Below are 25908 nucleotides of genomic sequence, written 5' to 3'. Positions count from 1 at the left end.
CTGATGCCATGAGTGTCATAATTACCTGATCCTTCCACCCAAAAGACACAGGTCGCATTTGAGTTATCCTGGTTGGGGGGGCGGGGGGAGAAAACATGAGGCACACGGTGAGATGTCTGTGCTCCCTTAGTTCCAAGCAATGTATGTACCCTGGGCTCGTTAGGGAAAAGCCTGCCCTCCTGTCTATGCAGGGTTGGTCCCTACAGCGTATTTCCCAGCTCTTTTTCCAACCCACTGTTCACATGAAGTCCCATCACAGGAATCCACTACATCACTTGGGAGACTATTCCGCAGTGGAGTGAGGAAATATTTGATAGTTACTCAGTTTTATCCCATTACTCTGAGTTAGTAATAATAACCCCTTGGAGTAGTAATACCCCCTTTGGAGTACCCTACACTTCTTTCTTTCTTTCTTTCTTTCTTTCTTTCTTTCTTTCTTTCTTTCTTTCTTTCTTTCTTTCTTTCTTTCCCCCTGCTTACACCTAGATTTTCAGCTGGTGTAAATTAGCATAGCTTCCTTGAAGCAGATTTAAACCAGGTGAGGATCTTGCCCTACGTACTTATCAAGCAGTTGTCTTAGAGCTCCTTCGTCATTTGTCCATTCTACTTTGCAATCTTTTCCTCTAAATCCCCGGAATTGGTTCATTGCTGCTCTCTGACATGTTTCCCATATACCCGAGAGCATTCTTCATATAGCACAAAAGTCAAATGGCTTCCTCCTACATCTGCACAGTTTGGTTCCATTGCACCGTGCCCACTTGGCGGGCACGTCTCCCACTCAAAGATTCCCACCTGCTCCCCAGTCCAGACAAAGACAACTTGCATGTGGGCTGACCCTCACAGTCTCAGCAATACTTCACAGAGAAGAGTTGGCAGGGGCAGTGGGGCTGCACTGGGTTTGTGGTTAAAAACAAACCAACCAACCAACCATCACATGCCTTATTGGTTGCAATTAGCCAGGACCTTCCCCCCTCTCCCGTAGCTCCAGGTTAGGTCAGAGGAGGAGAGAAGCATTTCAAAAGCCCCACTCCATTCCTGCAGCAGCTACTCTGTTTTCTGATACAGCTTCTGCCTCCGCTAGAACTCCTCCCAGGGAGCACACACAGGCATGGCCCGCTGCATCCCCTGCAAGGAAGTGGCATGCTCCTCCTCCATGCCAGGCCAGTTCTACTGGGTGGTATAGAGCTGGGGAGATCTTGCTCTTAGCCTGCCATTCCCTGCCAGGCCCCTAGCATCTGAGCACACTGCTAGCAGGGAGCAGGAATTACATTCCCCTTTGGGATCCCGGGCAGTTAATGGTGCCAGGGCTCAGGGAGGGGGAGCTCCTTATGTGCTCGCTCCCACCTCTTTGCACACTGAGGCAGATAGATACTGGCCCAAATCCACCCTTTAAGCAGCAGGTTGAATTCCCATTGGGTTTCAAGAGGCCTGAGACTTCACTGACCTCCCCTCTCCAGTGCCCTGAAGAGCTATTTGCCTTCCCTTGCCCAGAGAGTGATAGCTGCAGTTAAATGCCTTTGTGGGCCGTGATCACCAGCTCACCAGTGTTTTGTTATGCCAGAACCGGATCTCCACAGGCTCACTGAGGTTGGTGATGATGATGTTTTCAAGGGTGGCCCCTAAGATGTCATTGTTCAGCAGGGAGTTGTTCTTCCCGTCCTGCAAAGCCAGAGCAGAAGAAACAATGTGCAGACCCATAAAGACTATTACCAGGAGTGGGGAGGTCACTGGGATAGGGAGTCTTTCATCTGCAGATGACCAATGCTGCTCCTATCCATGGGTAATCTGATGGCCTATGTGCAATGAGTTTGTTGGTCTCAATCCAGTTCCTAGCAGGCAGGTGCTCACATTGCAAACCTCCCACACTACGATACTTAACCATTTCATCAGGGAGGCCATGGATGGAATGGTCAGAGGCCAAGCTACCCTTCCACTCCAAGAGGTGTCCCTTCACGGCGCGTATTAGTGGGGTTGCACAGAGAAGTTTGCACTGCTGCTTCCCATGTTATACCTCAGATCCCTCTACGCTGCATGTGTGAGTGTTGTGGGTACCTGCATGTCATATACTGTTAATGAAACGATAGATGGGTGGGCGAGAGACACCGTCCTGCTCATCTCATTGAAACGCCACTGGAAGCTATTTTCTTAGCGTTGGTCAGAGGGGCCAATTGGTGAGCAAGGCCAGACAAGTCTTGCTGTTGCTTGACCGTGGTGACCACATCTTTACAGCTTCCTGGGGCTTTCATTACCAAAAGAGGGGTGTTCCCCTGGGACAATTCCAAAATACCTGGGGCCCTTGCCCTCTCTACATTCCCTTGCACTTCCAATTGGATAAGGCATTCCTCTCGACTTCTGTGCCATAAATGAGCAAACCGTCATGCAGGGCTGCTGCGTGCTGTTAAGCAGCTGCCCTGCTTCATCTGCATCTCGGTGTTGCGGAAGGGCCCCATGTGTATAGTCTGGACAGCTCTTTGAAAGAAAGGGGCTGCGTACATGCAAACTAATGTCTTTTCTCTACTTCCCCAACCCACCCGCGCTGGTAAATTTTCAGAGCGTCTAACCTGGAACAGGCAAGGAGTGTTGAGATAAATGCAGACGAGTTTCGTTTCTGCCGCTCTGCTCCGGCCTTTCTTCACCAGTGCAGCTGGGAAATGCATGGAGTGTTGGGTTCTGAACTTGGACTGCGAGGTTGAAGCAGAAACATTCGCAGGCACAAACTGACACATGCCAGGTTATGATTACAAGAAGCAAGTGCTGAAAGAGTGATCGCCGGGGGCTGCAGTGCAACTCAATAATAACTGTAGCATCTTTCAAACACCCTGCATGCCAGCATGCTGGAAAGAGCGAAGCACAGCGTCCGTGTTAGATAAATGATAGCTGAGGGAGCGAGAAGTGAAATGAGGCAAGGATGAAAAGAGCAGTGCTTGGGTCAGATGTGTTTGTAGCTGGACGGAGAGAGATTTATTCATGTCCCTGAACCCATCTGGGCCAACAGTGTGGTTTGAACCCAGGATCGTCTGCACTAAAAGCATGAATTGCCACCCCTTGAGCTAAAGAACGAAGTGAAGCGCTGTAGCTGGTTCCTAAACCTTTTTTATGGACCAGCTACTCGAGGGGCGACAAACACCTCTGTTCTCCACAATGTCTCCACGTCTACGTCTGTCCGCTGCCCCGCACAATGGGGGCCTGATCCTAACTGGTGCTTTTGGATGCTACGGTAATATAGATGATTGATGATGACAGCAGGAGCTGCAGAGGAGAAGGTGGCAAGGTTGCATGGAGGTGTAGCGAGGAGACCAGTATCAGATGAGCAGAAGAGTGGGAAATGAAGAGAGGTAAGGTCTGTGAGGCAGGGCTCCGGCAAGTCAGACATGATAACACCATGGTGATGGGTGTGGTATAAATGACTAGTAGAAGCTTTTTCTCAGAGCTTTGGGTGAAATAGTGTCTGGGAATCTCTCTGTCTTGCCACCTTGGTCAAAAAGAGGAAAGATTGAGAAGCTAGAGCAAGAGTATTTGGAAGCCCCAGATGTCCTATTGTTCCATAATAAGTTTAGGCCTGTGTGTAGTGGCAACAAATATTGTGATTGGGATTGTAACTTTCTAGGTCGCCTTATGGCAGAAGTGACAGGGCGGATGGAAGCCACAGGCTCCCTCCTTCAGACCTTCCTTTACAGAAACATTTGAATGGTTCCCTTGGGTCTGTGACCTACCATTTGCTTTAGAGGTCAGGCCCAGTTTGCAAAGTTTGGAGCCAGGCCTTGGAGGGGTCCTGCTGGATCAAAGGATTTGATTCGGGCCAGTCCCTAAATTAGGCTTTAACAAGGTCTTCAAAAGTGACTAGTGATTCTGAATGCGTCAATCTTTAGGGGCCCAGCTGGAGACCTTAAAGAGACCTCTGGAAATCAATCCCTTCTAAGGTGTCTCAAGTTGTGCCCCTGCCATTGACGTGCCCCAAATTACCCTTTATTTTCTTAATAATAGAAGTGTGGTAAAATTGGTTCCTTTTGCACCTTTGCATGATGCTTTCCTGATGCTGGATTTTGATCCCTGTGGGATGCGCACTTCTACCCCTAAACGCCCTAAGGCAGAGGTGGGCAAACTACAGCCCGTGGGCCACATCCAGCCCACAGGACCATCCTGCCTGGCCATTAAGCTCCCAGCCGGGGAGGCTAGCCCCCAGCCTCTCCCCTGCTGTCTCCCCTACCCCACAGCCTCAGCTTGCTGCACCACCAGCATGCTGGGTGGTAGGGCTGCGAGCTCCTGCCGCTCTGAGTGGCATGGTAAGGGGGTGGGGAAGAGGGGGAGGTTGGATAAGGGGCAGGGAGTCCGGGGGGGCAGTCAGGGGACAGGGAGCGGTTGGATGGGGTGGAAGTTCTGGGGGGGGCAGTCAGGGGACAGGGAGTGGGGGGGGTGGATAGGCGTGGCAGTCCCGGGGGGCCTGTCCAGGGGCGGGGTGTGGATAGGGGTTGGGGCAGTCAAGGGACAGGGAGCAGAGGTGGGTTGGATGGGGGTGAGGTCCCAGGAGAGGGCAGTCAGGGGACAAGGAGCAGGGGGGGTTGGATGGGTTGGGGGTTCTGAGGGAGGCAGTCAGGGGGTGGGAAGTGGGAGGGGGCGGATAGGGGGTGGGGGCCAGGCTGTTTGGGGAGGCACAGCCTTCCCTACCCAGCCCTCCATACAGTTTTGCAAGCCTGATGTGGCCCTCGGGCCAAAAAGTTTGCCACCCCTGCCCTAAGGTATTACCTCACCCACACTTGTCTGTAACCTAATAGTCAGATCCAGCATTTCAAAGCCACGCTCACATGCACTTTTTTAAATCTCCGAGAACGCTCCCTGGGTGCAGAGCTCAGCAACCAGTTTGCTCCCAGAAATGGCTGCAGCAGAGATGCATGCATTGAGCTCTCTCCTGTCTATCTCCTATAACTTATACGGCCTCCGTTCCTTTGGCCTCTGATACTCCCAACGCCTGGGTGGTAGGGAAGTGCTCTTATCCCCAGTTCCCAGATGGGGAGCTGAGGTACTGACAGACTGTGACTTGCCCAAGGTGACACAGGGAGTCTTGAACTCAGTATTTCTAAATCAGTGCCCTAACCATTGGAGCATCCATCTCTAAAATCTTGGGCCCAGCTCCACAAAGGTATTTAGGCTTCTAACGTCCATGGATTTCAATAGGAGCACACATACCTTGATGAAGCTGGGTTCTGGAGACTTTGGTCTTGTTTTTCCTTAGTTAATGCAAGACAAATCATTTTAGACTGAAAATCCGTATTTTGCTCTTTGTGTAGAGAATGGCACATTTGCATGTGTGCTTTGAACACGCAATATACGTGCGGACACAATGGGTTCTGAGGCAGTCGGGATTGGAAGTTGGCGGAGGTGTGGCCATTTGTGTTTGTGAAAGCACTGGAATTGTGAGTGTATGTTCCCACTGCGGGTGCAATCAGCAATGGCTATAAATCTGTTACAGCCCCCTTGGGAGTGCGGCTCATGCTTTTAGCTCTGGAGGTCCCTAGTTCAATCCCCAGGACTGTCACACTTTCTCGTGATGATAATGTAAGTGCTCACTTTCACTGCAGAAAGTTTACTTTAAAAAGAGAAGGAAATTCAACCCAAAATAATATTAGAGCAGAGATGCAGGAAACCCGCCATCTGATACGTTCAGGGGCTAACACTGAGGAAGTCCCCCAGATGCTTTAGAGGCCATGTGGATGATTTTCAGTTCCTGCTGCTGCACTATTACATGGCTTTCAGTCAAAGAAGATAAAGCTGAAATCTCTCCCTTTTCCCCGCTGCCCTCTGGCAAAAGTTCTTCCCTGGATGGAAGCGTCAGCACGTTGCATTCCCAGCGCCCGTAGCAAGGCACAAAGCACTCTGGGAGGATGTGGAGACTGAGACCCCGGCTGGCCACCGGAGACCGTTCTAATGACCTGCCAGAGTGGATTAGGCTGGGAAGGCAGGCGCCTGGAGCTTTGGGTTGTGGGAAGGGAGTGTATAGCTCTCATCTCCAGCTGGCTCTGCTGGATGGCTGAGGGAGACACCTCCAGGCTGCCTGAGAAAAAAGCCCAGGGCCAAGGGCTGTCATGTCCAGAGCAAAAACATGCCGAGTTGGGAATTGACCAGTTAAGGGGGGGGGGAAGGGGTGCTGGGAGAGAAAATAGCCCCAAGGCTGCTGGAAAGGGGTTGGATTTCTCTCCCAGTGCAGTTCCCAGGCTTGCACTCTCCTCGGCAGAGATGAGCAGCTTGATCTATGGTTCTGTGGCCATGGGAGGCCTTTCAACCCGTGGGGGTGATGGGGAGAAGAGGGTAATCAATGAACATTTCTAGTGCCTGGTGTCATGTGATGCCCCACAGCGATGGAGCGTTATTAAATGGTACCACTGAGAGACAAGAGCAGCAGCTATCTGCACAGGAGCATGTGCAGGATCTAGTGTTGGCATTTGCATTTCACAGAATTTTTTTTTAATGCCTCATCCAGGCAAAATAACATGAGGATGTGGGTGGAAATCCTGGCCCTGTTGAGATCTATGGCAAAAATCCCGATGATTTCAGTCGGGCCAGGATTTTAGCTGCCACTTGGAAGACAGCAGCCATGGCCTCAGCATCCCCAGCGGTTTGTTGACCTGCAGGGCATGTTGCAATGTTCTCTCCTACCAGCCGTTTTCTGGGAGGGAAGCCTAAATGCATGGGAAAGGGTGGATCCTTCTTTGAGAAGGTTGGAGAAGGCTTCAGTGGTGGTATTGGCCCAGTTTGTATTTTGCACGGATCTTATCAATGTGCATGACCCCAAAGCTATGGGGGGCAGAGATGTTTTGAAATAAAGAGTAATAAACCACCTAAATGTGAACTATATACAGAGCTGAATGGAATCAGCTGGGGAGTCTCCGGCGTTTCTGCCCCAGACTGCCAGCATCCAGGGCCAAGAGTCAGGAGCATCATTTGCTATGGGGCAAGGGGGGGGCAGCATTGGTTTGCCCCCCCGCCCCAACTTTTCATAGGTTTCTATGCTCTGCTCCCACCCACCCCCAATATAACCACAAAGACCAGTCTATATACTGACACAACTTTGTCCTCCCCCCCCAAATTTTTATGAAAGATGCCCCTGACCAGAGTGTGCTGAGAGACCCAGAGGTTTTTCACAAGTGGCTTATGATTCTTGAGATGTGTCCAAGCACCCTGGTTTCTGGAGGGGAGGAGCTCAGCATCTTCTGAAAATCAGGACCCTTCAAGGAGACTTAGGTTGGGCCCCCCAAAATGTAAATGCTCAATCTTGGCCAGGGTCCCAACTCTGCCTCTAATTACCATAGTCTTGCCTGTGGGAGAGGCTTAACGTAGAAAAGAAAACCCATCCAAGCCAACACTGCTGCAGGTGGTTGGAGACTGCTGGGAATGGATGTGACTCCTCTGTGGGTTAGAAAAGGAAGGTAAGATAAGGTTTAAGGACCCTTCTGAGCCATTCCCTGTGGGGCAGGGCATATTTCAGCACCCCACCTCACCGTGTCTATCCATCCAGCCCGCCCATGTTATATTTATATCTGCTGGGTCAGATGTACGGAGTCAGACTTCAGTAGTCAATGAAGCCCCAGTTGGTCCTTGGGCCTGGTGTTTGGGCACACCTCACGTGTTCACACGACTTCAACCGAGATGCAAATGGGGCTCCTTGTGGCTGGTGAGCTGCAGCTCTGCCAGCTGAGCCAGGAGGGAACCAAACCGGAAGGAACTAAACTAATCAGGTCTCCTCCAGAAATCGCTCCTGGGTCGATCTTACTTTAGGCACTTGGCCAAAAAAGGAGGAAGAGGCAGGTGGGATGGATCAGGGGAGACAGAGAAATGGGCGACTGGAACTCGAGATCAGACTCCTGTGGAAATGAAAGCTCGTGCTGTCGTTCCGTGCGCCAGAACGCTGTCAGTATGAGAGGCCCTGTGCTGGGAAGCGTGATTAGAAAGCAAAGCCCCTGGCCGTTAGAGCAAGGTGGATACTGACCTGTAATAACTCACTGGTGAGATTCAGCCCTCGGAACAGCAGCTTAATCTTGAATACGAAAGTCTGGATGTTGGGGCATATGACAGTGAAGTTGTCCTCTTGGAAACGGACTTCCAACAGCTTCTGTTCTAACTGTTTTAACCTAGCATGAGAAACAAGAATCCACGCTCAGAGGGGCAGAGAAGACCAGAGAGGCCGGGGCTGGGGCAGATAATAAGAGGCAGAAGGAAAGAACAAGGGAGTGAATGAGGTTAAGAAAGAGACAGAGACACTGAAGATGTGTATTTGAGATCACGTCAGAAGGTATCGTCACCCGTTAGAGGTTGCCTCAGACTAGGGGCACTAAAACTGGAGACAGATTCAAACATCGGACCCTGTCGCCGTCAGCTTGAAATGTTCCTCACACAAACGACGGAATGGGTTTTCTTTGGGCTTGCCTCGTTTGGGAGACTGTGCCAAGCATGTCCTTGAGGCTTCCTGTCTGTAGGGGACTGTGTGGCAGATCCGAGTCTGTATTCTTTTGTGTGCCTGACTTTAGAATTATACTTAGAAATAACTGGATCTGGTCGAAAAACAGACGAGCCATCCCACAGAAAATTCCAATGGTTAGCAGTGTTGCTTTCTTCCCAAATCTGGATGCAAAGTTGATATGGGCAGTGCTGACCAGGACTGGGACAGAGGGCCTGGCTTTTCTTCATCAGTCCCTCCTCACTAGTTCCCCCTTCAGCTGAGATGCCCTGAAGGAGAGCAAAGGCGTCTCAGCTTCGCTTGCTTGCTTTCTGCTTTCCCTGAGCTGGCCCATGAGGCATGGACCCAGTGTGGCCAGGTGCTGTACTACGGCTTCTCCTTGAGGCCACACAGCTACCCTGGTGAGTGAACCCCAGCCCTTTCCACCTCCTCCCCTTCACCTCTCTGCCCCCTACGCTAACCCTGACTCTCCTCTTCCCCTGTGCTAGCCCTAAAAACCTTCAGCAAATCCTGTCTCTCCCCCTCTCTCTGGTCTGGAGCAGAGGGCTGACTCTGAGCTGTCTGCATTGAGTCTATGGACTGTAGAGCGGTCTGGGAGAAGCTGCTTACATGGGGACCTTAATTCCTCCTTTGAGCTTAGCCATTCCTCTGACACAATTAATCTCTGAGTGCTTGGAGCAGCCCTAGAGCACCACTGGGACCTTCAGGGTACAGAAACCCAGCAAGGGGGAAGGGTCTTGGAGCCTGGGCTCCCGCATGAATCCGAAGAGCTAGGCTACTATTGTTTGCTCTGCAGCCTGAGCCCCACGCGCCCAAGTCACTTGATCCTGGCACAGAGACTCGGTGCCCCGGGTTTTTCTTTGCAGGATAGACACGCTCTTAGTTTTCCCATCTGTAAAATGGGGGTGATGAGACTGAGCCACTTCCCTGGGGAGTTATGAGGAGGGAGCAAGGTTTGTAACCTGCTTTAGTCATTGAGGGAGGCTGTGGATCCAGCTGCAAATAAATTGTTCTCCCCTTTCAAACATTTCAGCCAAAGAGAAAAATGTTCATTTGTGGCAAACGTTCTCTGGGGGGAAAAAAATCTGGGGAGTGGGCTTTTTATTGAAAACCGATTTGTTTTATTGCTAAGGTTTTAGTTTGTCGACCCCTCCCACCCCAAATTTTTGACAAAACCTGGTTTTCTCACTCAAATTTCCATTTGATCGAAGCGCCGTGTTCGGCTTCAAATCGCCTCGCTGGAAATTTCCCTAGCTGCAGGAGATGGACTCAGGGAGCTGGCCCCAGAGTGTAGTCTGGCAAAGCCCCCTGTGCGTGCTCCCCACTCACCTGATCGGCTTCCCATGCTGTGCAGGGCATCCTTTCTCCATGTAACTGTCCGTGCTGGCCACCATGTTCATCTCCTTCCTTCGCGCTCGTGTGGCTACCTGACAGTGTTCCCGGGCCCCTGTGCAGTCTGGGAGGGAAATGAGCCGTGTCAGGATGCGCAGAGCGGCAGCACTGTGCGGGGGGAGGTTTGACCCCTGTGCCATCCCATGACACGCCACCACCTGACCAATCTTGGGGGTTCAAGTAAAGGTATGCAGGAGAGCATGAGGAAAGCAGAGGAAGAGCTCCCCACACCTCTCCTTGGCTTAGATAAACAGCACCCCTTCCCGCTTCTGGGCTAAGGCCGTGCGGGCTCTCTCCCCACACTGCAATCTTCTTAAAGTTGCACCTCATGAATGAATTTGTACTTGGAGCAATTGGCCTGCCACCAGGGCAGGGAGGAGGGTCGCAAAGGCCTCTGGGGAGATGAAAGAGGGGCTTGAGGTGAGCCCTGCACGCTGCTGTTTTCACAGAGTCCGATTCCCACCACAACTCCCCATGTGCCTCCAGATCCACAAAGCCCTGCTGCACGTGTGTGTGTGTGTGTGTGTGTGTGTATAATCTTTTTTTGCTGGAAAAGGCCACTTGTCAGAAACAAAACATTTGGCCGAAAAATGTCAGTGAATGCAATCACTCAGTGACTCCCATGAGAGTAGATATGGGGGGCTTTGACCAGGATGCCAGACTTGTCCCCAGGTTGGTGCAATCACTGTCGGCAAATGTCAGGGTGGCCTTCTAGGTGAAATGATAGCGGAGATGTCAGAGCTCCAAATAAAGAAATATCCATACCTGCTTGTTGGAGCAGAAGAGCAGCAAGATACAAAAAGAGGCCAGTCCGCAAGGGTGAGTCTCTCTGTGTGGTGCTCCAAATGTAGTTCATCTCCTGCAAGAGACATACAGGTTCTGCTTTCTGGATTCAATTACCACTGTTGTTAAAGAGCTGACAATGTGCACAGACAGTGCTGTACAAGCCAGTAGGAGATATAATCTCTGCTCTGTGCATTTTACAATCTAAATAAATTATCCAAAGCCCATGGGGGGAATATCTCAGGGCATTTTTAAACTTTCTGATATAGTCCTCACTGTACCCAGCGTGATGGTTTATCGGCTGACACTAAGCAAAAAAGAAAAGGAGTACTTGTGGCACCTTAGAGACTAACAAATTTATCTGAGCATAAGCTTTCGTGAGCTACAGCTCATTTCATCGAATGCATTGTTTTCTTTTTTGCAAATACAGACTAACATGGCTGCTACTCTGAAACCTGACACTAAGCAGAAGATTCTGATGATAACCTTAGTGGTGGTAATCATATTCAGGAAGGCCTGAACTGTGTGTCTGTCACACCCTGTCTCTTTCTAACCCTTGCTGCTTAGTTCAAAGACAATTCAAGGATTGGATCTCCTTCCATGACAGGGAGCTGCTCCATTTACCATTAGACTAGGGGAAAGAGGGAATGTTGCGGACAACAGCCAGGGCCCTTTATTTTGAGTGCACTCCAGTGTGCATTAGTGTTATTCCTGATATACAGCAAGACAAGAGCAGATTCAATGAGCTGCAGCAGCAAGAGGCCCAGAGTTTTTGTGACCAGGGTCCCGGTGGGGGCTAGCTGTGGTCCCTCAATTAGGGTGAACTGCAAAGAATGGGGCAAATAATTCCCCAAAAGCTGGTGGATATTCCAATACTTAGATTTACCAAGCCAGCATAAAACAGCTTCTTTATTACCTTACTTACTCAGAAGTCCAAACACCACAGTTCCCTTAAAGTGATCCAGCTTCAGGCCTCCATCCAGGTACCTAAGTCAAATATGATGATTTCTGTAAATCTTATTTTATCATATAAAAGAAAAGATTCTACCAATCCCAAAGGTTCGGACACATGAATGTTTCAGATCTTACCCAAATACACGCTACAGCCAATTCTTATTAACTAATATATTAAAAAAAATCGAGAGAGAGAGTGAGTGTATGGTTAAAAGATCAATATACATACAGTAGGGCTGTCAATTAATCACAGTTAACTCATGCGATTAACTCACAAAAATGAATCACAATTAAAAAAATAATTGTGATTAATTGCAGTTTTAACCGCACTGTTAAACAATAGAATACCAATTGAAATTTATTAAATATTTTTGATGTTTTTCTACATTTTCACATATTGTATTCTGTGTTGTAATTGAAATCAAATTGTATATTATTTTGAATACAAATATTTGCACTGTAAAAATGATAAACAAAAAATAGTTTTTTTCAATTCATCTCATAAAAGTACCACTGTGCAATCTCTTTGTTGTGAAAGTGCAATTTACAAATGTAGACTTTTTTTGTTACATAACTGCACTCAAAAACAAAACAATGTAAAACTTCAGAGCCTACAAGTCCACTCAGTCCTATTCCTTGTTCAGCCAATCGCTAAGAAGTTTGTTTGCAAGTACAGGAGATAATGCTGCCCGCTTCTTATTTACAATGTGACCTGAAAGTGAGAACAGGTGTTCACATGGCACTTTTGTAGCCGGCATTGCAACGTATTTATGTGCCAGATATGCTAAACATTCGTATGCCCCTTCATGCTTTGGCCACCATTCCAGAGGACATGCTTCCATGCTGATGACGCTCATTAAAATAATGTATTAATTAAATTTGTGACTGAACTCCTTGGGGGAGAATTGTATGTCCCCTGCTCTGTTTTACCTGCATTCCACCATATATTTCATATCTCGGATGATGACCCAGCACATGTTCATTTTAAGGACATTTTCACTGCAGATTTCACAAAACGCAAACAAGGTACCAATGTGAGATTTCTAAAGATAGCTGCAGCACTTGACCCAAGGTTTAAGAATCTGAAGTGCCTTCCAAAATCTGAGCTGGATGAGGTGTGGAGCATGCTTTCAGAAGTCTTAAAAGAGCAACACTCCAATGCAGAAACTACAGAACCTGAACCACCAAAAAAGAAAATCAACCTTCTGCTGGTGGCATCTGACTCAGATGATGAAAATGAACATGTGTTGGTCCGCTCTGCTTTGGATTGTTATCGAGCAGAACCCGTCATCAGCATGGACACACGTCCACTGGAATGGTGGTTGAGGCATGAAGGGGCATATGAATCTTTAGCGCATCTGGCACATAAATATCTTGTGACGCTGGCTACAACAGTGCCATGAGAACACCTGTTCTCACTTTCAGGTAACATTGTAAACAAGAGGCGGGCAGCATTATCTCCTGCAAATGTAAACAAACTTGTTTGTCTGAGCGATTGGCTGAACAAGAAGTAGGACTGAGTGGACTTGTAGGCGTTAAAATTTTACATTGTTTTATTTTTGGATTCAGGTTTTTTTGTACATAATTCTACCTTTATATGTTCAGCTTTCATGATAAAGAGATTGCGTTACAGTTTTTGTATTAGGTGAATTGAAAAATATTATTTCTTTTGTTTTTTTACAATGCAAATACTTGTAATCAAAAATAAATAAAAAGTGACCACTGTACACTTTGTATTCTGTGTTGTAATTGAAATCAATGTATTTGAAAATGTAGAAAACCTCCAAAAATATTTAAATAAATGGTATTCTATTATTGTTCAACAGAGCAATTAATCAAAATTAATTATTTTATTGCACGATTAATCACAATTAATTTTTTTAATTGCTTGACAGCCCTAACATACAGACATGAGTTCAGTTCACTTAGGTGTCCATTCATAGCAGAGATGGTGAGCTTTATAGTTGCAAAGAGTTATTTTAGAAATAGTTCATAGGTTATAGTCCAATGTCCATATCTCGTATTCAGGGCATACCAGCATAACTGGGACCTCAGTCTTGTGATTCAAACTTCCACTGATTAAGTCTAAGCAGATCTGAGATGACAGAATCAGGACCCGAGGATCTTTTATATAGTGTTCTAGCATCCACTTGATCACACAGTCCTGGTTAAACAATAGGCTTTTGATGTAACCTTCTGCTTTCTAAACACCACTAGTAATTAGTTACGCAAATTAACATAGTAGGGCAATTTATCCATTAGGCAGTCTATTACAAACGTCAAAGAGACATATAGACAATGACATTATTTTACTCAAGTTTCATCTATATGTTAATATTCCCTTTTGATCCCTGACTTAGTAGCTGTAGTGGCAGACAGGAACTGTCTGTTTACACGAGTAGTATTTAAGATACACATAATTAGTATTACATCTAACTTCTAAGGTTTCAGAGTAGCAGCCGTGTTAGTCTGTATTCGCAAAAAGAAAAGGAGTACTTGTGGCACCTTAGAGACTAACAAATTTATTAGAGCATAAGCTTTCGTGAGCTACAGCTCACTTCATCGGAAGTGAGCTGTAGCTCACGAAAGCTTATGCTCTAATAAATTTGTTAGTCTCTAAGGTGCCACAAGTACTCCTTTTCTTTTATCTAACTTCTAACAATACAGGTTTGCATTTCAAAATTCTAGCCTACTTAGCATGAACGGCCCTCATTACCATTCGCATACCTTCTAATATGACTTTAAAGGTGGGCTTTGGGTCATTCAGCTTGCAGGCTCTTTAACCCTTTCTGGCCACGAGTTATATTTTGTATAAGATTTGCTGCCATTATATAGCAGTTGTAGCAACAATGGCTTGCATGGTTACATTTTTTGCATTGTCACAGTTTTTCTTGCCTTGCAAGGGTTAGACAGAACCTCTGCTTTCTGGGCATTTTCCAGGGATCCCACCTTGGGGGTGGGGAATAGAGTAACTGCCAGTGGGTAAGGTAAAACAAATAACTGTTGAGGGAGTGGCCTGTGGGGAAAAGGAGTCAGGACTGGACATATAGGACCAAATTCTGCCCCTCGTTCGATCCAGGCAGCTCCACGGCCTTGATTGGGTAAGGGTAACATTGGACTGATCAATAGTGTTTGCAGTGAGGAGAACATTTGATTTTTTTTTTTTCTGCGCTGTGATTTGCTGAAATTCTCCTGGTTTTATAATAGATTGCAATAATATCCAGTGTTTGGGACTGAGAGGGAGGGTAGCCAAGAGCCCCGTTAGTTTGGTGCTCTTGTGCACAGTCATTTCAGGTGACATTGCCCTGGTGACTTAGCAGTATTCTCTGAGTGTAGATAGATGGAATTCTTAGCTAATGTAATGCCGGCCTGCCTGTAAAGGCTTCTACTTTAAGAACATAGGTGTATTTTTATCGCTTAGCTAGTTATAGAGGTATAAAAACAGAGAATCAAAACCACAGTCTGCCTGTGTATGGGCCTTCTCTCACTAGGATAGTCTGAGGCCTTGTTTTTAGGCTAAGGGCTTTGGCTAAGCAGCAGGGGTAGCCCTAAGCTGGAAAGTGAACGGTCACATCCTCCCATCCCAAGCCTGTCGCACTGAAATAAGGTGGGTATTGGGCCGTTAGGAAGATGATTCTGTCCTGATAGTGCCCATCACCACCAGATAAAGAAACAGATCTTAAGTTGGTTGAAGAAAACTTAGTTTGATAGCATCCTGTCTGGCAAGAAATCCTCTCTCAAGGATTGTGCTTGTGAAACCCTCATTTCTGTATTGTTTAATCTTTATGGCTCCCACTTTTCTATTGTTAATCTGTCTGGTTCTCTAATTGTTTCTGTCTGCTGAATCATTAATTTTGCTAGATGTAAGTTAATTAGGGTAGTGATATAATTGGTTAGAGAATTATGTTACAATATGGTAGGGTTGATTAGTTAAATTTCAGTAAAATGATTGGTTAAGGTATAGCTGAGAATATTACTATATAAACTGGGGTCAAACAGGAAGTGGGGGGAAGGGAAATTGGAATCATGTTTGCTAAGGGGGGAACGAGAACAGGGAATAGGGAACAGGGACACAGGCAAGGCTCTGCTGGGAAGGGGGACATGGGGTAAACACTCTGTGGCATCAGAACTGGGAAGGGGGACACGGGGTAAATGCTCTGTGGCATCAGAACTGGGAAGGGAACACTGGGAAACAGACTCTACTGGCGTATAGAGATAAGCCCGACTGGTGTGAAGGGCTTCGGAACGTGCTTGCTTGGAAACTAACCCCAATGAACATCGTACTGTCTGTGCTTCGGACTTCTGGTCTTCTGCTTTCTGTCTACATGACAAGAACCGGGGAGAGGGTGAAGGGAAAGCGCTCTAATAGCTGGGACCAGTGGGTGGGAGAATTTAGCAGTGTGAGTTCCACTGATGGGACTAGAAATCATCTATTTGAATTGCAGCTGGTGGTTTTGTGTTTCAGGCAGTGGGCTTGACCTTAGATCTGGGTTCAATTGCCTGCTCTGTCACCGATGTCTTCTGTGACCTTGGGCAAGTCACTTAATCTCTCTGCCCTCCTTAAGTGCTGCTTCTTTTGTCTCTCTTTTCTTGATAGATTATAAGCTTTTGGGGGCAGGGCCTATCTCTTCCTATGTACGTGCAAACGCATAGCACAATAGCAGCTCAGTCTTAGTTGGGCAGTAGATTTGGCTGTAGTACAAATAATAAATCCATCCAGCTCCTAGGCTGGGAACTGAGTGACTTTTGTGCCCCAAAAGAAGGAATTTTGTAGAGTGCAGTGAAGCGTCTCTCCAATTCTTTGCTTCACTCTTACTCTAACTACACACTAGCTATTTATAGCTCACACAATGACAAATGTCTCACAGACAGCAGTGTAAACTGTTGGCAGATGATTTGAAAGTTTAAAGGTAGCTCATGTGATCTTGGAATTGGCAACCCAAGGAGGGCTGGTGCTGGCCCAGCACAACATGTGTCTTTACTGTTTACATCTAGAAGAGGAAATACACTTGTAATAAGGGTGGAAGATATGCTCAGAGAATGAAATAAGTTGTAGCATGGTAAAAACTTCCCCTTCCTGCCCTGCTCCTTGTTACCTGTAAACATGGTGAATATACAAAAATCTGCAATAGAAGGGTAGGTATTATTTTAGGGTAGCTCCTTCGTCCAGGGACCCTCCCTTCCCTAAGCTTTGTTTATATGCTCACTGTATTCAGTGATATATTTTTCAGTATGAATTTTCAATATAAAGTATTGATGCATTTTAAACAATATCTCAGTTCTTCTTTCAAGAAGAAGAAGGGGGCTGGACTGATGGTCTTCGAGTTGGAAGCTGTTGGCTGCCTGGAGAGGTGGTGTGCTTCCATGAGCAGGGCATTGGCCTGCAGATTAGGAGACCTGTGTTTACTCCCAACTCTGCTACTGATTCTCTCTGACAAGTCTTTGGGCCTTAATTTCCCTGTCTATACACCACAGATAAGGACTTTGACCTCTTTTGAGAAATACTTCGTCATCGACAGATGAAAAACACCTACATAAAGGGCTGAGGATTATTATCAGTGTTTGCAGCAGTGCAAGTACCCCCACTCGCCCCTCACTGCCCAGCCAATGCAGCTCAAAGCTGCCGAGATCCTCTCTCAACAGCCCAGAGATGATAGTTCAGTCACCATGGCCCTTTAGTCTTCACTAGTGAGAGTCCCAAGAGGGATGCCACAGGCACGGCAACTAGAGGGACGGCTGTAATGATGTGGACATGTGTCCACTAAGAACTGGACTGAGACCAGCCCTTCATTTCACAGAGGCACCAGCTGATTGTGGTTTGCAGCCTGGAGCAGATTAGAATGGACAATCTAGAGGTGATAGGCTCCATTGTTCCCCGTGCCTATCCTCTGAGCCAGCCAGTCCCTAAATCTATTTGTCATTGGACAGCTCGTCTGTGTTACTTTAATGTACAATCCAAGGGGAAAATTAATTTTTGCCACTTAGAGTGGCATCTTCAGGGAACAGGTAAACCAGTCCCCAAAACATGGTCAAAAATATTAAACTAATATGAAACAGCAATACAGACATATAATGCAATAAATAGTGATTCCAATGTAACAGCAAAGTGGACACAAACACCCACTTATAACCTCTTTTGCACAGGAGAGCACAACTCTGATCCAAGCACTTTACTTAACTTTTACCTGTACCTTATTAGGCCACGGAAAGGAAATAGCAGCATATTGGTATGCAGCAATATTTAAAAACAACTGGCTAGTAAGCACGTCTGAAAATAGATACGAATCAAACAGAGAAAAGAATTACTTTGCTACGCTAGTCTGAGCACTCTTTCTATGTGATAAAGTGACGTTGTCAGCTAGGCTTGAGCTTCAGTGCAGGGGTTTGGGATTAAAATCGGTCAAGTTGTTTTATTACGGTCACTAATAGTAAGTTTCCACTTACAGCTTTTCATTTTCTTAGTAAGTTTCAGACTCTAACTGGAAATCAGATGTAACCCCACTGAAGCTGGTGGAGTTACATCGTTCCAAGCGAGCGGAGAATTGGGGCCACTGGGTACAACAGCAGAACCCAGGCTGCAGCTCCCAGTAGCAGAAAGTCCACCAGGGGCGTGAATGCAGTGGCCCAAGTTGCTGTCAATCCCATTTCCATCCTGGGGCCCTGGAACAACCTGGCACGGACCAGAAAGGGAGAAGTGCTGATTCTGCACGTCTTCCCGACAGCCTGTACTGGTGGGGCTGCTATAGAGCCTAGTGAGAGATTAAAGCTACCCAACCCCCACAAGTGAGCTTGGAAGGATTAGATTTTTATTGGTAAATGTCATTTTTACTGTACACACATGAACCAATGGAAAAAAGTCTTTCCATCGATGGAGCAGGGGCAGATGCTCCTTGCCGCGGAAGTCTGGCCTACAGCTGAGTGGGAGCAGAAGCTGGGGCAGGGAGTGCTGCTCAGAAGGTGCTGTCATGGGACAGTGGCTATCTTGGCTGACACACCGGGAATGGAACCAGGGACCTCCAAAGCTAAAAGCAAGAGCCATTACAGCTGGAACTCAAGAGCCAAGGTTCCCCTAGCTGGGAGAACTCCCATGCTCTGTGGCCTAGCATGCTCTCCAGCACAGAGCTCAGGCTCTGGGCTTCAAAGAGAGCAAAGGCTGAACTCCAGCCTGGCTTGCCCCAGGAGCTGGCCAGTGCTCCCAGGGAACCCCGCGAGGCTGAGGCTTTCCCAGCAGAGCGTGAACTCCGCCTCTCCTACAGCCAGACACACAGGGGACGTCCAGGCTGCAGCTGGCAGTGTAACTTCCAGCTCGGGTAGACGTACGCCCACCAGCTCCGAGCACCTGCGCTAAAAATAGGAGTGTAGCTGCAGCTACATAGGTGGCTAGTCCCCTGAATACGCACCCAGGGGCTTGGGTGGGATTGTACCAAGACACCCTGTACCCCCGTGGTGGCTACACTGCTGTTTTTAGTGTGCTAGCACCATCAGAGTTAGCAGGGGCACATCTCCCTGTGCTGGAAACTACAGCTCCACAGTAGCCATCCCCCCCCCCCGCCCCCACCGACCTTCTTCTCGCTTCACTTCAGCGAGGAGAGAAAGATGCAGCGTGCTAAAGAACAAAACAGAACAGTGCTGCTCACCTTCTCCTCCTCGTAGGACCACGTTACAGTAGAATACAGTTCCAGCATCCAGCCAGAGAGAAAGGGAAGGTGGTTGAAGCCCCCAGAAGCACGTCTGTGACCCTCCTCCCGCTGGGGTTTGTACGCTGCACCTCCCTCCTTCCCAATGAAACAGCTTAAAGGGAGGGAAAAACTAAACAAGGAGGAAGAAAACCCTTTTGCTCCCCCGCAGACATGCGGGGGGGGGGGGGCAATAAGAAGAAAGAACTGGAAGCTCCCCTGGGAGAGGCAAACAGCTGGATCCACTATGAGCAGCCCTTTGCAGTTAGAAATAACCTGTTGAGCACTTAGGGTCTGTCTACACTGTAATCAGAACCCTGCAGCTGGCCCATGCCAGCTGACTCAGGCTCGCAGGACTCAGACCCCCTGGCTGTTTCAGTGCAGTGCAGACATTCGGGCTCAGGCTGGAGCCCAGGCTCTAGGACCCTGCAAGGTGGGATGGTTCCAGAGTTCGGGGTGCAGCTGGAGCCCAAATGTCTACACCCCAGTTAAATAGTCCCTTAGTCCAAGCCCTACGAGGCTGAGACAGCTGGCACGGACCAGCTGCCTAGACATACCGTTAGATATTCCAGCAATAGGTGTCACTGGAACCCATAAGACAGAGAGTTAATGTAAGAGTCCAATCATCTCTCTGTAGTGCTCACTCCTTCGTTACCCACTGCACACCCCAACTCAGATGATCAGTTCTAGGGTCTGACGCTTTTTTTGTTTCCTTTAATACACTGGGCATTTTATAGGCTGCATCAAAGAGGCTGACAACCCCATTTGCCTCTTTTGGCTCCAGGAGAGCCTTTGAGAGTACCACAAATCAAAATATAAGTGGACCTGATCTCTTCTCACACCAGTTTTACACAGTGTAACTGCATTGGAGCAACTCCTGATTGATTCTGCTGCATGCAAGATCAGAACTGGACCAATACAGTTCAAACCAAAGGACTTACTTGCAGTCTCCTGCAGGATGGTGACTTCCTCAAGCAAGTTTGTTTCTCCCTTTGCCCTTTGTGCATATGGTCTCCTGTCCCTCGCTCTTTGCCTAGTTCGCTGCACAATGCATGCCTGTCTGAGAGTAGCTTCCCCGGAGCTGCACAGACAGTGTTGTGCAGCAGAGAAGTGCTCTCATGCAGATGTAGAGAAAAAAACAACAGAGGTTTTTTAAAAAGGAAATGCTGGAGGGTAGGTCCTCAGCTGGTGCACAAGGGTCAATGATTCCACTGCAGTTAATGGAGTTGGGCTGCTGTATGGCAGGGGAGGAGCTGGCTAGGGGAGGAAGTTTCATGGTGGAGGAGTTTGTGGTGTGGGCACATACCTAATATGGGACATCACCCACTTCTCACGGCTATGGGCTGAGAACAAGTCATACCAAAATAATCTCTTCCTCTTTCTGCCCGTTGTAACTCCAGGTGTGGTGTTTAGTGCAGAACCCTCGAGCAAAGGCAGAGAGCCATTGAAAAGGTGAAGGAGACAAGCTACCACATCTTCTGCAATTTTCTCCTAACCCTGTCCTCTCCAGGTTTTGTTCACTGTTTTCTGAGTTGGTAGAGAAGCGGCCAGGTTAAGGCATCAGCTTCTCAGCTGTGGAGGGGGGAATTCAAGTGCCAGCTCAGATTGCAACTGGCAATGATTGCCTCCTATAGGCTGAGCATGCCATCTACCCTGCAGGGTAAATTCCCCGGCCTGGCACTGAGTGCCTGTACCTCCTTCACTTTGTGCAGGGCGTGTGGAATGTTATGGCTCCTGGAGCATAGTTCCCACATCACAAACCCATCATATGGGATGGCACGGTTGGGAATCTCTGATCAGCTGAGGGATCCAGGACAGGAAGAGCAGGGTGGTGCTGCACAGCAAGGCTAAGATGTATCAGCAGAGCGGTGCAGAGAACTGGGACTGGGCGAGCAAGTGAGGGTTGAAGCACACTCACGGAGATGCCTGTATGCAGTGTAAGCCAATGCTATGACTAAAACCAGTGGAAATTTGTGGGCTCTATAAAATCCTGGTTCCTGCGATTATAAGATTATTATTATTATTTCTGGTTCCTTCAGCGTAATCAGAAACATGGCTTTCAAGTGCAGCTCTGCTCTGAAGAGGAACTAGTGCACTTTTTTCCCCCTCACTTCTGCTGCTTCCTGCATGCACTTACATCTGCTGGCTGGAGTGACAAAACCGAGTGGTTGCTACTTTTTACCCCTGTTAGCCCAGCAGAAGCCAACACTGCGGGGAGAATGAACTGGATTCAGATTAGAAATGCATACTAAATTCCAGGATGTTTATATTACACCCAGGCAACCTCCACGGAAGATATGGGGAGCTGCAAACATGTCAGGCAGGGGCTATTTTGCTCTGCAGACCCTTACTGGTGATGATCTAAAGAGGTTATGAGCTCTGTTTGAATCAAGAGTGCATGGGGATGACGAATAGGAAAAAACCTACATAGTTTTACTTGTATGCTGAGCAAATTTGTCCTGCAATCACTGAAAGGTAATTGACAGAGTTTCAGGAGGCCATTGTTATGGTCACTTTTCAGAGCAGAGATGCATTGTACAAGGAATAATGTTTACAGTTTACTATTATTATCACCACACAGGAAAGCCTAGAGGCTCTATTCAGGGCTCAGGGCCTCCTTCAGTCTGGCATTGTACAAACACACAGAAAAGAAATACTCCTTGCCCTAAAGAGTTTACAGTTGAGCTCATTGACAGTATGCCAGGAGCCTGCCCACTGAAACTGCTGCCCTGCCAAACCCAGCCTTGCAGAAAGTTCTCACTTCCCCAGCAATAGCAGGAGTGTGAATTACGCCCACTCCCACATATGACTTGTTTTCCGGTTTGAATACTGATGTGTTATTAAAAACCATGCTCAGCACAAATTGGTGTGGTAAGCAAGAGTCCTTACTAGCAATGTGAGTTTACAGTTCCTAATAATGGGTATTTTAGCGTCTCTAGGGAAGCTGGTTTGGCCAAAAAAGAAAAGGAGAACTTGTGGCACCTTAGAGACTAACAAATTTATTTGAGCATAAGCTTTTGTGAGCTTATATTCACTGTAGCTCACGAAAGCTTATGCTCAAATAAATTTGTTAGTCTCTAAGGTGCCACAAGTTCTCCTTTTCTTTTTTGCAAATACAGACTAACACAGCTGCTACTCTGAAACCTGTTTTGGCCAAAACGTTCACAAGTGCCCACAAATCAGGTTCTTGGATCTTATGATGAGAGGGCCTGGGTGGATGGGTTGGGGGTGCCTCACTGTTCGTGAGTCCAGACTGAGACACGGTTGTTGAATATCAACAACTTGCCTCTCCAACTGTTGCCCCGTTTCCTTTCATCTCTGATCTCATTGAATGTACAGTCGTTGTCTGGAGTTCCTTGACTCCAATTCCATATTAAACCCTCCTCAGTCCACTCCTTGGAATCCTGAAATCACTTTCACCAAAGTCTCTGATAACTCTTCCGACCCAAAGCTCAGAGCCAGTATTCTAGCCTCATTCTCCTTGACCTGCCAGCCACCTTTGACTCGTTGACCATGCTCTTCTTGAAATCTTTTTGGCTCCTGTGACTCTTCAGGAACTGTCTTTTTGCACTGTGATTGGACAGCACCTAGCAACAATGGAGTTGTGGTCCATGACTGGAGCTCCGAGTCACTCTAATAATACAAATAATAAATACTATCAACTGCTATAGAAGTAGCAGGTGTTCTGGATTCAGCAAAACTACCTGTCTAGACCAGAGGTGGGAAGACTATGGCCCACAGGCCACATCTGGCCCATGGGACTGTCCTGCCCGGTCCCTGAGCTCCCGGCCGGGGAGGCTTGCCCCCGGCCCCTCCCCTGCTGTCCCCCCTCCTCTGCAGCCTCAGCTCACTGCACCGCCAGGGCTCTGGGGGGCGGGACTGCAGGCTCCTGCTGGGCAGCATGGCTGCCTCCCAAGGGGCTGCAAGCTCCTGCCGCTCTGAGCGGCATGGTAAGGGGGCAGGGAACGGGGTGGTTTGATAAGGGGCAGAGGATCCCAGGGGGCAGTCAGGTGACAGGGAGCAGGGGGCGGTTGGATGGGGTGGAGGGTCAGGGAATAGGGGGGCTTGGATAGGTGTGAGAGTCTCAGGGGCCCTGTCAGGGGATGGGGGTGTGGATAGGAGTCGGGGCAGTCAGGGGACAGGGGGGGTTGGATAGGGGGTGGGGTCCGGGGGGAAGTTAGGGGCAGGGGGTCCTGGAAGGGGGCAGTCAGGGGACAAGGAGCAGGGGGAGTTGGAAGATATGGGGTGGGGGCCAGGCTGCTTTCCCTACCTGGCCCTCCATACAGTTTCACAACCCTGATGTGGCCCTGGGGCCAAAGTTTTGCCCACCCCTGATCTAGACTATGCAATGAAATGTCCAGGTATAATAGGATCCATTGTATGAGTGTAAGTTGAGGCCTAGAGCAGGTTGCTCCAATTGAAGACAAGTTGAGGGAGGCTAGGCTACATTGGTAGGGACATGTTCAGCTGAGAGACACCTAAGAATTATAGTGGTAGGACGGCTTTGACCATGATCATGGATGAAAGATGACCAAGGGGAAGACCAGACTTGCTATATGGACTGGATATCAGCAAGTCTTAGAGAGACCAATTTGTACAACAGCCTGGCCTACAATCATGAGTTTGGGATTAGGGCTATACATTGCTGAGCCCAAAAGCAGCAGCAGAATCAGAGTACAAGTCTAAACTGCTTAGCTATTATTCCTACAAGCTGTGAGTAACTGGTCTGCTAGCATCCATCAGTCCTTGCTTCTGGGAGAGCGCCAGTCCAGTTCAGGTTATGGGCCCTAGCGAACAATTACAATATGTGCCCTTTCCCCTTTCTTTTGCCACGTTTTCACGGCACAAGTTTCTCTAGGGAGGCATAGCAGCTATTGTTAATGCTCTGAATAAGCTTTAAAACACATGAGTTTTTGCTTTGGGATTTTGGCTCAGCCTAAAACTCAGGGTTTACAAACTCCATGCGGCCCCAAGCCTAAGAAAACCTCTGCTGGAACTTCTGCAAAGAGAAGGGACCTCACGTTTGCATGGCTGTTCTTTAAAGCAGTCTCCATCTTGCTTTAATAACAGTTTAGAGCTCTTGCAGTGTAAATGCTCAAACCAAATGTTTACATTTTATGGGCCGGATTGCAGCAAGGCAAGTGGGGAAGTGGAGGGTGCCAACTGGGGAGAAAGGCAGAATTTGGCTCAGGGGCAGTGGCCTGATGTAGATGTAAGCAGGGTCTGAATGAATGCTTCCCTGACAGCTAGCTGGGAGGGGAAGAGACTATGGGTGTGTTTATGTAACTATAGTTTGCTTCTGCGCTGTTTACATATTCATCATTCATAGCTGTGTCAAAGGATCAACTTTGGCTGGTTTTGGGTACAAATGACTTTAGTACTGTTGGCTAATTTGCATTGGCAGGAATTCTTTTGCATTCAGGTTTGTCAGAGTGTGACAGGTTGGGTCACAGAAACTCCCTCAAGACTAGATGTGCTGGGATACCACTGAGAACAAACCCCCTGCCAAAAAAAGCTTTCCTCCACTCCCCTCTTGCTGAGTTAGACAAACCAGTCATCTCCAGCACAGACCAAGAGGTTGGGCCATGCCTCCCTGCAGATCACAGAAACTAAGCTTCACTTGGCCCAGGGGCTTCTCAGTTAACAGGGACTTTTCCAGCACCCAGTATTCAGTCTTTCTAGAAGCCTAAACCCTGAATACATCCGTTTTACTCTCTATAAAGCTTATACAGGGTACTCATAAATTGTGCACCCTCTATAACACTGATAGAGAGATATGCACAGTTGTTTGTTCCCCCAGGTGTTAATTACTTACTCTGGGTTAATTAATAAACAAAAGTGATTTTATTAAGTATAAAAAATAGGATTTAAGTGGTTCCAAGTAATAACAAGCAGAACAAAGTAAGTTTACAAGCAAAATAAAACAAAACACACAAGGCTAACTTAATACACTAAGGATCTAGTTACAAATACTAACTTCTCACCCTAGATGTTATCGCAGGACAATCCTTTTCAGACCAATGTTGTAGTTTATGGCCTGGGTCCAGCAATCGCTCACACCCCGGAAGTTACAGTCCTTTGTTCCAGTTTCTTTCTGGCATCTCTTTGGGGTTGAGAGGCTATTTCTTGAGTCAGCTGAAGACCAAATGGAGAGGCTCCCAGGGCCTTTTATATTCTCTGTCTTGTGGGTGGAAACCCCTTTGTTCTTCTGTGCAAAATCACAGCAACAAGATGGAGTTTGTAGCCACCTGGCAAGTCACATGTCCATGAATGATTCGGCTTTTTGCAGGCTGACGCCATTGTTTACATATTAGTTTGAACGTTCCCAGGAAAGCTCAGATGTGGATTGGCGTCTCCTAAAGTCCATTGTAAGGTAAGTTCTCCCCATTACTTGAATAGTCCCTTCACAATATATTGGCCAAACCTCCCTTATGTGTTTCATACAGCAACACTTCAAATACAAGCATAGAACCAACGTTCATAATTTCAGATATAAAATGATACATGCCTACAAATAGGATGAATATATTCACTAGATCATAACCTTTGCAAAGATATGTTACATGGCATATCTAGCACAAAGCATATTCCAGTTATGTCATATTTACACTTATAAGCATATTTCCATAAACATAAGAGTGCAATGTCACACAG

At 47.5% G+C, this 25908-nt stretch overlaps 1 protein-coding gene across 4 annotated transcripts in view; it reads right to left on the bottom strand.

Annotated features, from left to right (window-relative positions):
* Positions 1-20863, bottom strand: part of ADGRG5 (adhesion G protein-coupled receptor G5) — a 30231-nt gene extending 9368 nt beyond the window's left edge. The window contains exons 1-7 of one of the 4 annotated variants that reach the window (XM_043494944.1): positions 20196-20863; positions 10607-10700; positions 9779-9905; positions 7982-8123; positions 2562-2681; positions 1543-1659; positions 26-68 (exon numbers count right to left, since the gene is read on the bottom strand). In XM_043494944.1, the coding sequence (XP_043350879.1) occupies positions 26-68; positions 1543-1659; positions 2562-2681; positions 7982-8123; positions 9779-9905; positions 10607-10700; positions 20196-20261 (709 nt within the window). In that variant the 5' untranslated portion in view covers positions 20262-20863. Of the gene's footprint in view, positions 1-25; positions 69-1542; positions 1660-2561; positions 2682-7981; positions 8126-9778; positions 9906-10606; positions 10701-11540; positions 11585-19215; positions 19239-20195 lie in introns of those variants that run through there. The other 3 variants (XM_043494946.1, XM_043494945.1, XM_043494947.1) reach the window with 3 other exon arrangements.
* Positions 20864-25908: the final 5045 nt, after the last annotated feature.

This window comes from Dermochelys coriacea, chromosome 12, assembly GCF_009764565.3.
Source record: "Dermochelys coriacea isolate rDerCor1 chromosome 12, rDerCor1.pri.v4, whole genome shotgun sequence".
Lineage (NCBI taxonomy): Eukaryota > Metazoa > Chordata > Testudines > Dermochelyidae > Dermochelys > Dermochelys coriacea.
This window is presented reverse-complemented; position numbering and strand designations above follow the sequence as displayed.